The sequence below is a fragment of the Globicephala melas genome, chromosome 10 (assembly GCF_963455315.2).
Source record: "Globicephala melas chromosome 10, mGloMel1.2, whole genome shotgun sequence".
NCBI lineage: Eukaryota > Metazoa > Chordata > Mammalia > Artiodactyla > Delphinidae > Globicephala > Globicephala melas.
In genome coordinates, this window is record NC_083323.1 from 59,315,853 (window position 1) to 59,333,120 (window position 17,268).

The window sequence follows — 17,268 nt, forward strand, 5'->3', positions numbered from 1 at the left end:
TACCCAATTTTGATCTCCATACAGATAATTACTAGTGTGTCAATCCAGAAACCTATATATACCCACCCAACCGGAACAAAAACTGCAGTTTTCCTTTAATGTAAACCTGTTTTTGTGTTAAGAGTAAATTCCTTACTGATACTGGTCAGTTTAAAAAGGTCTCCCCAAAACTTCTAATTTGTGGATTTATGGGATGGCATTAGCCAGCATCTGGTTTCTATTCCCTGGCAGAGTTTTGAACTTGAACTGTGATAGAAGCATTCAACATTATCAGGGGTAGTGGGTAGGGAAGGTCCAAAGCTCTGCCAGTCCCAAATCCATACAGTTGTCATTCCATTCAAGAGGGTATTAAATTGTTTATTTATTACACATGATAATGGATGATACACAAGCTTCATTCCCATCTATATCTGGTACCATAATCCAATTTAGATATATTGCATAGGATGTGCCAACAATCATATATTAATAATCAAAAAACTCCATGACTTGGCTTGGGTGACCCTTTTTCACGGTGAACTCCAAGGTCACAACGCAGTAACTGTCAGTTCAACTACACCAAGGTTTCAGAAGACAGTAGCTTCTCCACCAAAGCAGGTTGTAAATAAATTTTGAATGGAACCTGGCATCACCCTGAAGGAATACTAACTTCACACTGTTGGGGTGGTTTACCAAAATGGCTTCAGAGTAGACTAACTTTACACAGCACATTTAAAAAAAAGACACATTTATTCAGCGTCACGATCAGACTATTACATTTAGCAATCAACAGCATGGGTGCAAAAAAAAAAAAAAATCTACATTAAAACCCTTTGTTGGAATGCTTTACACTTTCCACAGAACAGAAACTAAAATAACCTGTTATACAATTAGTCACAAATACAGTCCTCGAGTTTTTTTGCCCATACACATGAGTATTGTCTAAAACATGTCTTCTTTGTAGCAGCTAGGCCCTGCCACCACTGTGCTTGGCTGAGTTCACAAATCTGTTGTAACCTGTAGCTTCCCTGTCACTTCTCTGGCTCTCCTCTCCTGCTAAGCTTTGTTTCCTGTTGAACAATATGGAATAAAGTTGTTAATCTAAACATATTAAGACTCAAGGCTACAATCCAATAGCAAGTTGTTTCCCACAAATTTTGCTGATCTGAATATTAACTTAATATCCACAATTTTACTGTAATTATAATGTTAACTATGTTTCACTGCTCAGCTACATTAGGGTTACTGTGTTCATTATCAATTACAAGAAAATTAAGTGAAAACAAAAAAAGCTGTTCACTTACCTGGCAGTAATCAAAACCTTCTGCCACTGCCATAGCTACTGCTGCTGCTGGAACCACCATAGCCACCTAAGAACAAATTCGTTCCCTTAAGCTTTAGGAGTATGAATAATAACGGTAATACTTTTTATATTTGGGGCTTTCATATTTGTATTATATAAGTTCAAATTCACAAGTTTGGGCTCACATGATTTTCCTAACTGAACTACAAGTTACCAGTCACTTAAAATTTCCTCAAGATTTTAAATTGTCAGTTTTCCTGCACCTGCCCTGCCTAAAGGTCTAATGTTTTCCTCAACGGTACTAGTTTAGCCCTCCCATACCACATATACACCATACCTTGGTTTCGGGGTTTGGCAAAGTATTGGCCTCCACCACCATAGGGGCCAGAACTTCTGCCTCCAAAGTTTCCTCCTTTCATGGGTCCAAAATTTGAAGACTGATTGTTGTAACTGCCAAAATCGTTGTAGCTTCCACCACCTCCAAAATTGCTTCCTAAGAATGGAAAAGAGGACCTTTATCTGTTACTCGGGGAAAATGATAAATTCTGGTGTTCAAAGTAAAAAAGTTGCTTGATCTGCCTTGCTCCCAAAACTGGTGGCTCCAATGTTTATCTTTGTATTTTATCCCTCCTGGGCAAGGCATTCAGTTGAATAATCCAATAATTAAAAAAAATTTACCCAACTCACAACGGTATAGCAAATAATATATTCTCTTGCCTTGAAGACCTTTACCCATTCAGGGGCACAGCAAACACATGCTGGATACGTCCGTCAACTAAGTGCCTAATACCCCAAGAGTTAAGACACTAAATCCTGCTAGAATCTAATCTAATTCCAACTGAAGACACCACTATCCACTTATCCATCTATCTATTTGGGAGTGAGGCGGCCCCAGCTTAAAGCTAGGAGGAGGTAGCATTGCAAGCCCGTTAATTAAAAAAGTACCATGCAGCGTAACACACAAAAGCATCAAGTCCCCATACTAAAAGGCTAATCTAGCTATTGCACCAGTACTTGGATCACTGGATACCTACCACTACCACCGCCAAAGCCGCCTCCGCCTCCTCCGTTGTTATAGCTGTCACTCCCGCCATAGCCACTGCCCTGGTTTCCATAACCCTGTCCACCACTTCCATAGCCTCTGCTTCCTCCAGAGTAACCAGGGCCGCCTCCTCCATAACCACCTACAAGAATACAATTCTTCTCAATAAGACAAAAGTATTCAACAGTCAAATTCTGTGATAGCATGACAGCTAAAGGCCTGCTCACAACATGCTATTAGGTCAGAATTGAGCTTATCATGCACTAGACTTTTAATCTCTATTAGCCTATTCTAAAGGTTGCCAAAATTTTTAATCTGTGGTTCCTTAAATAAAACAAAACTTACCATCATTACCGAATCCATTATAGCCATCCCCACTGCCACCATATCCACCACCACCGCGGCTGCCACCAAAGCCACCTGGAGAAAAGCAGAATTAAAACAAACAAAAACCAGGTTTGAAGTATGTGGATCGCATACAAGTCACCCCCTTCTAAGTCTAAATTTTAGGAAGCGTTAAATCAGTAAATTATTTCCGTATGCAAGACTAACTACCGGTTAGTGAGAAGCCAGAACTACATCTGGATTAAAATGTAACTTCGGATAAGACATCTGGGGGTAATTATAATTTTACCATTAACTCTCATTAGTAAACTATAACCACACAAACCTCGACCGCTGAAGTTTCCTCCACGACCAAAGTTGTCATTCCCACCAAAACCACCTCCACGACCACCACCAAAGTTTCCAGAACCACTTCGACCTGAAGAGACGAGTTTTAAGTGTTAGGTTGTACAAATTGGAATTGCTCAAAATTATGTTTAAGGTTTAATTAAGTAACAAACTGACCTCTTTGGCTGGATGAAGCACTAGCCATCTCTTGCTTAGATAGGGCTTTCCTTACTTCACAGTTGTGGCCATTCACAGTGTGGTATTTCTGAACTGAAAAAATTTGGAGATAAAGAAAACACCAACACAGCATTTAGAATACAGCATGGATTTCAAAACCCTTAGCAAATGCCAGCCACCCGATACTTACTGACAATCTTGTCTACAGAGTCATGATCATCAAAGGTTACAAAAGCAAAGCCTCTCTTTTTGCCACTGCCTCGGTCAGTCATGATTTCAATCACTTCAATTTTCCCATACTGTTCAAAATAATCTCTTAGATGATGTTCTTCAGTGTCTTCTTTAATGCCACCAACAAAAATCTTTTTCACAGTTAAGTGGGCACCAGGTCTTTGAGAATCCTAACACGAAAAAAATTAAGTTAACTTATATTAACAAAACCTATCCCCAAGTTAAGAATTTTAAGTTTGTTACACCCCTAAATGTTAAGTCCCCCTAGTGGCAACACTTCCAAATGACTAAAGGAAGGGGGGGAAAAAAAAGATCACTTACTTCTCTTGAGACGGCCCTCTTTGGTTCCACAACTCTTCCATCCACCTTGTGTGGCCTTGCATTCATGGCCGCATCCACCTCCTCCACAGTGGCATATGTGACAAACCCGAAGCCTCTGGAGCGCTTGGTGTTTGGATCTCTCATTACCTTTAATGTTTAATACGTGGTAAGCCCCCAGAAACTATTGCCTTTTCTACCTTAAGTAAGGCAATAGGAGACTTTATACCAACCCTTTGTATGAAGCCCTTCACTTTCCCACTAACCATCTAAAGCTAATCAATTGGGAGCTTTTTAATCAGTTAAAGCCACACCTTACTTGAAACTATAATCCCATTAACATTCAGACGGTAATACAGCAAGCTAAGCCAAAGAAATCAACGAGTTCTACGGTCCTTTGTCTCTTTCAAGTCTTACCACACAATCTGTGAGCGTTCCCCACTGCTCAAAATGGCTCCTCAGACTCTCATCGGTTGTTTCAAAGCTCAAACCTCCGATGAAGAGCTTCCGCAGCTGTTCGGGCTCTTTGGGTGACTATGAGTAGGGGACAAAAAAGCGGTAAGTGGGGCTATAACGCAAAACACCTTCCAGCTACAAGAACCAAAACTAAAACTAGATAGCAACGTACGAAACACTTATTGTTCCTTCTGGTCGCAGCAAGCCACGTGCTTCTCCGCACTGGGGGAGGTTTGTTGGGTGCTGGGTGGGCCGGGAGGCGCCGAGCGCATGCGTCCCTCACTCCCTTCGACGCACGCGCAACAAAAGGACTAGGAGGGAGGAGTACATCGCCAACATCGACTATAAATGCTCTTTAAGAAAGTCGCCCACTGAGACAAGGTAAAAAAAACATATTGAATGTACTTAAGAGTTTTGCAAGGTGGACCGAGCCTGCGTGATAGCTAAGGGTTGCAGGACGGCAGCCTCATGGCGAAGAGGACAAAATGGCGACCTCAACTTAGGGAGGGGTAGGCCCTGGCAGAGACCGAAGAACTGCTGAACCGGCTGGGGCAAGCAGCCAAACCAGGCCGAACCCTACTGAACTCAGGAAGGCGCGAAAAAGAAAATTTAGGTGGAGAGAGCGTCCTACTCACCTCTGACTTAGACATAACGGCAGTGGAGGGTGGGGGGAGACGTCAACGATGCTTACTCGGCGGCGTCCACGAGCAGAAAGAAGTAAGCTACCGAACGTATCTGCCAGCCTACCTTCGGCCTCGCTCTTTTATCCCGCCTCCTCGCTTTCAGCATTGGTAGACTCCGCCCCTGAGTAGCTCTGATTGGATATTTGAAATTGCTCCCCCCCTACTATTGGTCTCTGGTACTGCAGTGCTGTGTAACGTCATCCGTTTGGGCTTTTTACGCAGTCTCCACCCCTCGGGGGGGGGTCTATGGGTTCCCGAGTAATATTATTAACTAGTCTGATAGGCTAGTCAACCAATCATTCACGTTTGAATGCACTTAGGTTATTTAGGTAACTTTTTAATTCTCTACGTTACGAATTTTACGTTCAGTTCATCTGTCAAACCATGATTGATACTATGAATCAGAAAAGTAGTTAGCATGTAACAATTTTTTTTTTTTTGGCAGCGACTGCCTGCTGAGCGCATGTGTAGTAAAATGGCGAGTTTACGCAGGCGCGTTAAGAAGTTCCGCCTGGCGCTTGGAACACGTGAAATGGCGGGCAGGAGACAGCGGCGAACCTAAGGCGCCTGCGTAGTGGCGGGAGTTGGGCCCCTTTTTGCGCAGGCGTAATGGGCGGGGAAAGGGTCCAGTCCCAGGATTGGTCGCGCAGGCGCAGGGAAGGATCCGTTTTGGCGGGCGGTTGGCGTTACGCAGAACGCGGCGGCAGCGGCGGCCTGTGGTCCGGCCTCACCACCGAGGAACAGGGGAGACGTTAGCGTGAGTGATCGGTCTCGATCCCGGGTAAGTGGCGGACAGTCTTGCCTACGCATACGAGGTCTTGAACCGACTCCAGTTGGCCCCGTTATTGTGTGAAATGAATGGACCGCGGGGTGGGGGCTCGTGAAGGGGGAGCGGTGGGTCCACCCAACCAATGGAAGAACAGGGGCGGGATGTTTTATTCCCGTAGTTTCTGTGGAGCTTTGCAGCCGAAGAGTTTGACTGGCGAGTGAATAGGCCAATTGGATCCTCCTTTAGCAGCCGACTGACCGGTCCTTGGGCCATCGGTATGTGGGAGGCGGGCTTTCTCTTCCTGAGCAGCGGCTCACTGAGCCAATGAGCACGAAGCGCGCGGTAGGTTGGGCTCCTCCAAGAGGCAGCGGTTTGACTCCAATGGGGGATGCGGCAGTCGGGCGGTTAAATGGATGGACCAAATCTGGAGCCAGTAGGCGGACAGCTTACGGAAAGCGCTCGGGCTGGCCGTCCAATTAGCGCTCCAAAAGAGGGAGGTCTTAGATTTGGGGATGCAAGGATGGGGAGTCACTGCCTGCGATGGCGCGAGGGGGTGGGTATTTTATTCACAATAACTTGAACGAAGCCTTTGGGTCTCTAGGCCACACACTTCTCTGGTAGGGAACCTGTAAGTTTGCTCCTATAGTTCTCGAGTTTGGCTTTATTTCCCCATGTAGGTACATCCCACCATCCAGCAATGTTTAGGTTTTGCGGGGGGGCAACAAGGGAGGTCTTTTGACTTTGAGAACTCGCTTCTTTAGGAAGACGGACTTGAAATGTTACAGCGAATAGGATAAATCTCTTTGTATTGTTGTGGAAAGGTACCGAAGAAAAATCAACATAATTGTAATAATGCATATTTTCACGGACAAAGAGATTTGTAAATCCACAGAAAAAGTTTTGGAAAGCTACATACCAAAGCGTGTTACCTCTAGGGATACAGTGGGATGGAGACAGGTCCGATTTCCAATGTTTAAATCTTTTCAGGGATAATAATTTGTGATTCAAGTTAAATTTAAAAGCCAATTGTTTTTGTGTTTTCAGTTATAAGCAAGTACTTCTCAACACCTCCTTACACCTCAAAAAAGTTCTATTTTTCAGTTAAGAACTAAGGTGATCCTCTGTTTAAAAATACAAATTTAAAAAAGGTAGCTTTTTTTGAGTACTTAGTATTGATACCTGCTAGGCATTATGCTAAATGCTTTGCAAGTATTGTCCATGTCCCCAGTGCCTTTATCTTAGGCTCTTCTCTGTGGAACTTTTCTCTCCATATATATCTCTTTCTTTACACCATTACAGATCTCCTAAGCCCTTTCTGCTGTTCTATTGAGGATATCTGGATTTGGATAAAAAGGAAGTTGCTTAAGGAGGATGATACTTAGGGTGTTGGAGACAGGAGGACACATTCATCACCTGGGTTATATTTTTGCCTTTTGATTATATTTCCTTCAAAGTATTTTATATGCAGTTCATATCTTGTTAGTAATGCCCATTCGTATCAGTCGAGTGTATTTTAGTAAAACAGAAATTTTCATTGCATATTGGCTATATCAGTCTATACTGTACTAATATTTACTGATTTATTTAGTGTCAAGGGAAAAATGTTTAAATACTGTAATAAGTTCAAATACATATGAAGTTCTCTTACGAGTAGAGACCTTTCTGACATTGTACAAAAGGAAGATGATTTTAGATGAGCTTATCGTGAACCAGAGGAGAGATTTTTGTGTTCTCTGGCACTTGCAAAAGGAAAACCTATTTTGTATTTGCTTCTAAACTATTCGTAGGTATGCTAATAATGCAGCTACTTAGTTTATAAGAACTAAAGTGAAATAGATTAAGGGTATCTGTCCCTAATTTATTTAGGTCTGAAAGGAATACAATCTTGATCTACTACAGGGTTTCTCAAGCTCAGCACTATTGATATTTTGAGCCTGATAAATGCATCTCACCTCCCCCCACACCGCCACTTGTGACAATCAAAATGTCACCAAATGTCCTGGGAGGGAGGGGTGCAAAATCTCCACTTGAAAACCATTGACTGAAATGACAGATGGTAGAGTTGATTATCTTGACAAAATCTTTTATTTTGCCAATTGGAATTTAGAGGGAGAAGATGGGTGAAGTGTTCAGGAAGTGTCCTTTGCTAAATGGATCACTAAATCCTCATGATTATGTCTTCAGATATAGCATGATCATTGTTTGATTGGATAAAAGGAAAATTTCATTAAGGTTTTTACCATTTCTTGCAGTTTGAACGTTGATTACATCTTGTGTTTGTTTGGCTTCCTAAAATAATGGCAAATATGTTTTTGAAGGAGGTAGACTTTGCTTCAGGTGCTTATTACATTCTCATTTGACTTAATCCTGTTTCCTTTAAAGTTTCATTATGCAAATAAATGTGCAAAGCACTCTGACATTTTCTTTTTTTTAAATAAAATTTATTTTATTTATTTATTTTTGGCTGTGTTGGGTCTTTGTTGCTGCACGTGGGCTTTCTGTAGTTGCGGTGAGCGGAGGCTACTCTTCCGTTGCAGTGCGTGGGCTTCTCATTGTGGGGGCTTTTCTTGTCGCGGAGCATGAGCTCTAGGCACGCAGGCTTCAGTAGTTGTGGCTCATGGGCTTTAGAGCACAGGCTCAGTAGTTGTGGCGCACGGGCTTAGTTGCTCTGGGCATGTGGGATATTCCCGGACCAGGGATTGAACCCATGTCCCCTGCATAGGCAGGCGGATTCTCAACCACTGCGCCACCAGGGAAGCCCCTCTCTGACATTTTCTCATCTATAGTACTCTATTTCATTTTCTTAAAAACACAGGTCGATTTCTGCTGATCTGATTTTTCAGCTGTGTAGAGACTTGTACACTGGGGGAAAAGAAATACTGACTGAAAAATAGGTAACCAAATCATGCCACCCTAGATTACTCCGAGTAGATTCATCTCATTTCCAGCCCCACCTACTTGGCTGTAATCAGTGGCCCCTTATTTGATGTTTTTAATGGTATATTTTAATCTGAAAAATTTCAGGACTTGAAGCTAGACTTTTTGGTTTACTGTGGTGTGCAAATAAAAGTTGTTTGTTTTATTGTAACTTCCCTTACAGTGTCACAGTTAATAGGTCTGATAAACATTTCTTTCTGGTGGGTAATTTTTCATTGAAATTCTGAAACTATCACATTGAAAATCCTAAGTTTAGACTTATTTCTTGCCTTTGGAGAACTTGGTTTGGTTGTTAATTTGTTCCTCTCTGTTAACAATATAAAATGCTGAGCCTTTGTTACAAAAATTAAATTTCAGGCACTTGCACTTAGAATTTAGAAGCATCTTATTGCATCCAAACATGAAATATTATTCACTAAAAGGGAAAATAACACATCTTCGCTGGTCTGTCTGAAATACAGTAAGTAGAAAGCTTCTGTCTGGGCAGGAGGTGAGCAAGATGATAACTGGGGAAAGAGAAAGAAAGAACATACCTCTGAAGTGACTGGATTTTTATATTATCTAGGGAAGTTCTGGTGATTTTCACTGCCCTTGACAGTACCTCTGGAAAAGAGAGAAAGGTATCCAGGGTACAAAGGTTTCCAAGGAAGACTACTATTTTTTGCTTTTATCAAGGTATTTTATTTTACCATATAGCATGATTTATATATCTTATTGAAATAGCCCATTTAACATCCCCTGGTAAAGCATTTTTTCTTGTCCTTTTACTTGGTCTATTTTTATTTCCGTTTACCTTATGTGAAACTGGGCCTAAATGCTCTGGATGTTGATTTAAAAAGCAATAAATTACAGTGTGAGATATCACAACTGACTTAGTATGGCTGATATTTACACATTGTTATCTATGAACTTGGACTCTGGGCAGTTGTCTTTTTTTCCCTGACATAAACTTTGATTTTCCTTCCCTCCTTGTAGAGGATGGCTTTAGCTGATCATCGTACTAATGGGAAGGAGTCCAGGTCATCCTGAGAAGAGTTGGCTTGTGCAGAGTCCAGGACGCAGATTTGTTGGATTTCTGTAAGCCACTCGAAGCCACGTGTTCTTTTCTGATGACAACTTTACACTTGTGTTGGCAGAACACCCACAGTGACAACTGTTGCCCATGTTTAGTCTGTTCGGGAGCTCTACCAGATAGCATGTTTGGGGGAAGACCTACACTGTTCTTGTTGGAAGCTGTGTAAATATTAGATCTTTCTGAATTTATCTTCTCAGATCTGCCATAATTTTAGATAAATTGCATCCTGTGATTGCCTCAACTTACCCTTTGAAATGAAAGATTAAAGGGTTTAGGCATTCTTTGGGTCATTTAAAGCACAATTCTTTTTGTATCAGTAATTGGTTTTATATATGTCTGGTTTATGATTTTTAAAATTTTATTTCCCCTGTGTCTTGGTTTCCTGTGGCTGCAATTACCACAAACCTGGTGGCTTCAAACAACAGGAATTTATTCTCTCACAATTCTGGAGGCCAGAAGTCTGCAATCAAGGTGTTGAGCCCATTCCGGAGGCCCTAGGGGAGAGTCCCTTTCTTGCCTTTCCAGCCTCTGGTGGTTGTTAGTTTTCTTTGGCTTATGGCCTCATCTCTCCCTGCTCTGTCTTCATGTTGCCTTCTCTGCGTGTCTGTCTCAGAACTCCTGCCTCTCTTAAAAAGATACATGTGATTGCACTTAAGGCCCACTGATAATCCAGGATAAATTTCTCCTTTCACATCTTTAAATCACATCTTTTGCCATGTAAAGTAATATTCATAGGTTTGAGGGATTAGGTCATGGATAACTTTTGGAGGGCCATCATTCAGACTGTTATACCCTGGTTCTCTAACTCCTATCCAAATAAATTTTACCTAATTCAAAAAGGAAAGGTTATTTTTAAAAATGAGGGGCAGCTGGGGGGCGGGGGAAGGCTCAGGAGACCCAAGTGAGCCAATTGCCCTCTTCAGTCCTTAGTTTCTTTTTTTTTCTTTTTTTTTCTTTTTTTGGCTGTGTTGGGTCTTTGTTGCTGCACATGGGCTTTCTCTAGTTGTGAGCGGGGGCTACTCTGTTGCGGTGCGTGGGCTTCTCATTGCGGTGGCTTCTCGTTCCGGTGTGCAGGCTTCAGTACTTGTGGCTCGCAGGCTCTAGAGCGCAGGCTCAGTAGTTGTGGCACATGGGCTTAGACGCTCTGTGGCATGTGGGATCTTCCCGGACCAGGGCTCAAACCCGAGTCCCCTGCATTGGCAGGTGGATTCTTAACCACTGTGCCACCAGGGAAGTCCCAGTCCTTAGTTTCTTATATGGAAGAAATTGGATAGGTGAGAACTAATAGCCTTCTGGACCTAGGACTTTTATGAAGTGACTCCTAAATTGTCTTGGAGTTTATTTTTGAAGTTAATTTTAAATGCAAATCAAGAACTCATTCTTATATTTTGGGCCAATGTAGTCCACTGGTGGTTTTGCCTAGGACTTGAGGGACAGAAGACTTCGTTGGCTGCTTGTCAACTTCTCAGGATGTTAACACAGGATGACAAACTGTACTTGTTAATTGTGTGTGATTTTCTAAAAAGAATGTAATGGACTAGCTGGGCCACTTTTCACTCTTTCTAATGAGGCTGTGGACTGTGTAGTCTGGATTTCCTATCCAGTAAGAATAGTTCATCAAATTTAAACACTTACAATCAATTATACCTCAATTTAAAATTATTTTTAAAGAGAGGGGAGTAAGCAGAATTTTAAGAAAAGAAAATAGCACTGACAGATTTTTCTAACTGAAAATAGGTCATGGACCTAGTTTTAAAATTTTTCACATGCAGTCCTTTTTTTTTTTTAAACCAATTGGCATGCCGGATCTTAGTTTCCTGACCAGGGATCGAACCCGTGCCCCCTGCAGTGGAAGTGCGGATTCTTAACCACTGGACCACCAGGGAAGTCCCAACATGCAGTCTTATTCTTCAGACTTACTAAGTGCCTGTTCCATTGTGTTTCATTGCTAGGAAGGACACCAGAAAGCATAGGATTGAGATGGTGTCACTGAAAGGACTACTTTAAGATCAAGTTTCATAACACACTCATTATTTATTTCTTCCATGGAGAGGAGGAATCAAATTGAATTCAAGTATTTCTCTGATTGTAATCTACAATTCTTAGAATAAAGCAAGTTCATATCTGAGCCAGCACGCATAATTATGTTGGAATAAAATGCCCTCTGCTAAAGAGATCAGCCAATAGGCTGGGAAATCTATCTTAAGTTTGGTTTCTGAGGCAAATCCTTGTGCCTTGTTTCTCATCCCTAAATTAGTAAGACTCACTTACTACCTCACAGGGAGTTGTGGAGGGTAATATACTGCTAATTTGTTCAGTATTTCACAATAAATTATGTCTAGGAATCTGATGAAACATAGGCAAACCTCATATGTGTAGTTAGAGACAAGCATAGGTGAAACTTACAGATAGTAAGCAAATTCATTAAAGTTATTTTTAACATCCAACATTTTACCTTCTGTTTCCTGTATATTCTCGAGTGTTTTCTTGTTCTTTTTCCGTAATAGACATGAGGTAGGTAGGGCAAATAGCTAACAGTAGGTTAGATGATAAAAGGATCAACTCATCAAGAGGACACAATAAAAAAAAAAAAAGAGGACACAATAGTTCTACACAACTAATAATAAGTGTCAAAGTACAAGAAAGAAAAAACAATAGAACTAAATAATAGACATCTGCAATTATGCTGGAGACTTCAACACCCTCTTTTAATTAAAAAAACAATAGAACGGAAATAGTAGATATCTGCAATTATATTGAAGATTTCAACACCCCTTTTCAGTAATTAATAGAACAAGTAGACAGAAAGTCAGTACGGAATAGACTTGAACAACACTATCAACCAGGCTGATGTAATTGACATTCATAGGATATTCCATCCAACAGTAGCAGAATACACATTTTTTTTCAAGTGCACGGGAACATTTACCAAGACAGACCATCTTCTGTCATAAAACAAATCTCAAAATTAAAAGGATTTGATCATACAAGTATGTTTTCTGGCCATAATGGAATTAAATTAGAAATCAGTAACTGAAAGACATCTGGAAGATCCCCAGATATTTGAACTAAACACACTTCTAAGTAAACCATGGATCAAAGAAGAGATCACACACAGAAAATTAGAAAATACTTTGAACTGAATAAAAATGATAACGTCAAAAAAAAATGATAACGTCAAAATTTGTGGATATAGCCAAGGCAGTGCTTAGATGAAAATTTATAGTATTAAATGCTTTAATTAAAAAGGCAGAAAGATCTAGAGTCTGTTTCTATCTTAAGAACCTAGAAAAAGAAGGGATAAGAGTGATGGTGTTTAAGGGTACAAACTTGTAACAAGTAGTAAATAACCCTAAAGACCTAATGCATGGTATAGTGAATATGGACAATAATGTTGTACTGCAGTTATGTAACATAAATATCACTACATTGTCCACCATATTACAATACACAAATGTATCAAAGTAACATACTCTACACCTTAAACTTAGTGTTACATGTCAAATTTATTGAATTAAAAAAAGAAGAAGCAAATTAAACCCAAAGTAAGCAGAAGAAAGGAAGTAATGAAGGTAAAAGCAGTAAGTAGTTGATGAAGTATAAGAAAAACCAGTAGAGAAAAATCAATGAAACTGAAAGTTGGTTTTTTTGAGATGATAAATAAAATTAACGAGCAAGTCTGATCAGGGGAAAACGTCACAAATTACTAATATCAGGAATAAGAGAAGGGCTATCACTACTGATCCTGCAGACAGTGGAAGGGTAATAAGGGAGTATTATGAACAACTATGCCAATACATTCAATGTCTAAGGTAAAATGAATGGCTTCCTTGAAAGACAAACTACCAAAGCTCACTTCAGAAAAAATTCAGAACCTCACTAGCCCTATGTGTATCAAGGATAATGGAATTTGTAGTTAACACCCTCCCCACAAAGAAAACTCCAGGTCTAGATGGCTTCACAGTTGAATTTCCCAACTTCTACGGAAGAAATAATATCAAATTCTACACAAACTGTTCCAGAAAATAGAAGAGGAGGAAACACCAACGTGTTCATTATTTTTAACTACGTGTTCATTATTTTTAACTTCATCTACTATTAACTTCCCTGCTTTTTATATATATTTTTTAAATAAATTTATTTATTTATTTATGGCTGTGTTGGGTCTTCGTTGCTGCGCGCGGGCTTTTCTCTCTAGTTGCGGCGAGCGGGGACTACTCTTCGTTGCGGTGCACGGGCTTCTCATTGCGGTGGCTTCTCTTGCTGCAGAGCATGGGTTCTAGGGTGCACGGGATTCAGTAGTTGTGGCTCACAGGCTCTAGAGCGCAGGCTCAGTAGTTGTGGTGCATGGGCTTAGTTGCTCCGCGGCATGTGGGATCTTCCCGGAGCAGGGCTCGAACCTGTGTCCCCTGCATTGGCAGGCGGATTCTTAACCACTGCACCACCAGGGAAGCCCCTGCTTTATATTTTTAAAAGTGTTTAGTTTTTTTACCCCCACAGCAGACCTATGAGATAAGTAGGGCAAATAGCTAGCACCCTTAAAGTTAAGTGAACTGTCCAGTTCAACCTTTCAGTGATCTAGTTGGGATAGGACCCACATCTCCTTATTCCTAGTCCTGATATTGCCACTGTTAACTAGTTACCCCTTTAGTAGCTTTTTTGTAATAACCTTTGGGGATGGTGCTAACCAGTGCTGACTTAACTAAGGAGAATCTTAAAATCCTTAGTCCTTAAGTTGAAGACTGGGCTAGGCTCACTGCTTATGCAATGCTTGACACCTATTTGGCCCTCAATAAATGTCCCATAACCAATTTTAGAGCAAGGATCAGTATTACTGTATCATCCTTTTGGCATCGGATCTAAATTGGGATGATGGTTGGAAGCTACACAAAAAGAGAGAAACATCTTATTTGGCATAAGCAATGTGTCAGAGTGCTCAGTGGAAGAGCTGGGTGGTCTGAGATTGGCCATCCCTTTAGCTGTTTATCTGATGGCCTTTCTTTGCATTTAACTATCAAGATATCTGAAGTGTAGAGCACACTTTTATGATATTGTGGCATAGTAACTCACACTTAAATGTCAATAGAGATGCTTGCAGAGACGTACAAGGTTCAATAATTTCTGGTGTAGGTTTGTTTCTCCTGTCACCACCCATTATGTATTTTTTTTACAGCTTTTAAATTGCCACAGAGAGAAATTGGTCAGGATCATAATAGATGGCCAAGGAGCTGCCAAGGATACCGTTGTATGGGATGGGAAAAAGTTCAATACTGGCTTGATTTTATTTATCTAAATTGTAGGCTATGACTTCAATATAATTCATGTTGCTAATACACCAAGGTAATGGCAGAGCACAAAACTATGCCATATGTTGAAGGAATGCTCTCTTTTACTCCTGAAGTTTTACAATCTGAGATATCTTTCTTATTCCAATTATATAAAAACTCCTTTTTTTGTCAGGATGTATTAATCAGGTTTTAGCATATTGATTTAAAGTCTAATACCATCTCAACAGTTAAGAGATTTTAGTTTGGTTATGCAAATTAATTTTTATGACTCTTGAATGTCTTTGCAAAACTAAGACTACGTTAGAATGTAAATTGTTTGCCATAGTAGAAGCTCTTCCTTCAAATAGAGGTTTTGTTGAAATGACCTGAAGGGGCCCCTGTAACCCTTAAACTGCTGATGGCCAAAATCTGTACAAGCTAGATAAGTGTGAGTCTTAATTTTATGGCTGTTTAGAAACTGCTCTATGGCCATAATTTTATTTGGTGTGGATACTTCAGTTCTCTTTTAACCCTTCCATATTTTGTGAACATGAATTGCCAAAGTGGTATGTAAAAATCTAAGATTCGTGGTAATCTACTCAAACGTTGCTCTTAGTCATTTTTCTTAAGATTTATGATGAAATTGCTAGGTTCTTCATGAAAGGTGACAAGATCTACTAGTTCATGCTTCATCACATTTAATTAATAGAGAGGAATGGGTGTGAGATTAACACTCACTAGAGACTGTGGTGCTTTGAGATGAATTCAGTACATTCCAAGGATAGAGTTGTTGGAAGCACCATCTGGAAGACATTTGCCCATAGTGATACAAATTCTACTTTCTCATGAATCTTGGAACAATTGACTAACCTCTTGCCCAGCGATGGGTTTAGGTGTGCCCTAACTAAATTTAGAGAAGATGGACACTTGGGAGAAGAAATTCAGTAGATTTGAATAAAGGAAAAAGAAAAATCTCATGTAAAATTATTATTTTGTGGAATTGTGATCTGGTAATGAGTTATCAAGAATTTGTGTGTTAGTGGTAAATATACCAATGAACCAGACTTAACACTTTGAGCAGTTCTGAGAATTGCTATAGCACACATTCATTTATATTTTTTAATGGCATTCAGAGCTTGGAGGACAGTACAGTCAAATGAAATTTATAAGGCACCCTTTATCTCCATTTATAATGTAGATGTTTTAATCTAAAAGAACAAAAGGCTCTTTACTCGCTTGCTCGCTGGAGTGGGAGGCTTAGATAATCAACAAATAGGATACTTTGCCCCCAGAATAATTCTGTGACTGGTTGAAGCAGTGCCTTGGCCTGATTTTTGAAGGATCATGAACTGGAGCTTCTGCTAGCCAAGGGAGAACCATTTCCTCTTTCCACACTCCTCTCTATTAATAAAGTTTGTGTTCTCTGTATGTGGCTTGTTAATGACAGGGGTGTTAACGACCACAGTTAATCTTCCTCCTCAACTCTTTCCTAATCCAGTCTCTTAAATAGACATTTAGAAAGCTTTTAACTCCTCTTGAGTTGGGTGCCCATAGGCTTTTGGTGGAGGTGGAGTGATAGTTAGCAGCCCATTTAACAAAACCTGAGACAGCCGGGACAGCTGTAATGTGCCGTCCCTATGCTGTGTTTTTGTTAAAATGTCACATGGCTTATACTTTGGAAATCATAAATCTAGTGGAAGAAAACATCTTTATAGAGGGTATTTTAGTTTTATGCTGTATGTGTTACAAACCTAAAACCATTGGTACTTCTAGATCTATAAAGAGCAAAGAACACAAACCAGATTAAAATGGTTCTGTAAATTTGGTTGCTTTTCATCTGTTTTATTTGCTGCAATAAAGCTATAAAGAGGATGCCTTGAAGACAATGTTGTAGCTGACAGTTTAATCTTCGCATAAGCCACCAGCTTTCCCCAAGGGCCTTAGGGGAGAAATGGGAGTTTCTCAAGCCTAGACCAACTGAAGTCACCCATCAGTGGCATATTAATATATGTGATAGGGACCTTTGCATATGCCCTCGCCCTTTCCTACTCTTTAGAATGACTTTCTTTATAGAAGATTTTGCCTTTTTAGTGGGCTTATAAAACTTATATTGAAACTCTAAAATAAAGAGCTCATTGATTATGCATTTTGACATTTGGTTTGACTAATGTCAGTTTAGTAGGTAGTTCAGTGAGGCAGCTTAGCCGTCGGTTTCATTACTTTTTAAACAATACAAAGAAAACTTAGAGAAAAACTTAGAATATATAATATATATATATATATGCTTTTGCTCGTAAGTCGTGATGAAAATACAGTGTGCTACACCGAGATCTAAGAAAAGCCACCAGGACAGTTGACA

At 40.2% G+C, this 17,268-nt stretch overlaps 2 protein-coding genes across 3 annotated transcripts in view; one reads left to right on the forward strand and one right to left on the reverse strand.

The window, feature by feature from the left end:
* Positions 1 to 710: 710 nt before the first annotated feature.
* Positions 711 to 4,942, reverse strand: HNRNPA1 (heterogeneous nuclear ribonucleoprotein A1). Its single transcript, XM_030866760.3, is given in 12 exon segments — positions 711 to 1,049; positions 1,284 to 1,312; positions 1,315 to 1,349; positions 1,620 to 1,775; positions 2,317 to 2,466; positions 2,670 to 2,744; positions 2,995 to 3,087; positions 3,174 to 3,266; positions 3,364 to 3,574; positions 3,726 to 3,872; positions 4,140 to 4,256; positions 4,814 to 4,942. Coding segments are annotated over 12 exon segments (1,224 nt in total). The 5' UTR covers positions 4,829 to 4,942; the 3' UTR covers positions 711 to 946.
* CBX5 (chromobox 5) overlaps positions 4,493 to 17,268 on the forward strand; it is a 34,378-nt gene continuing 21,602 nt past the window's right edge. Inside the window, exon 1 of one of the 2 annotated variants that reach the window (XM_060307043.2) lies at positions 4,493 to 4,559. The gene's annotated coding sequence lies outside the window, so the exon portion shown is untranslated. Of the gene's footprint in view, positions 4,560 to 5,502; positions 5,643 to 17,268 lie in introns of those variants that run through there. The other variant, XM_030866767.2, reaches the window with a different exon arrangement.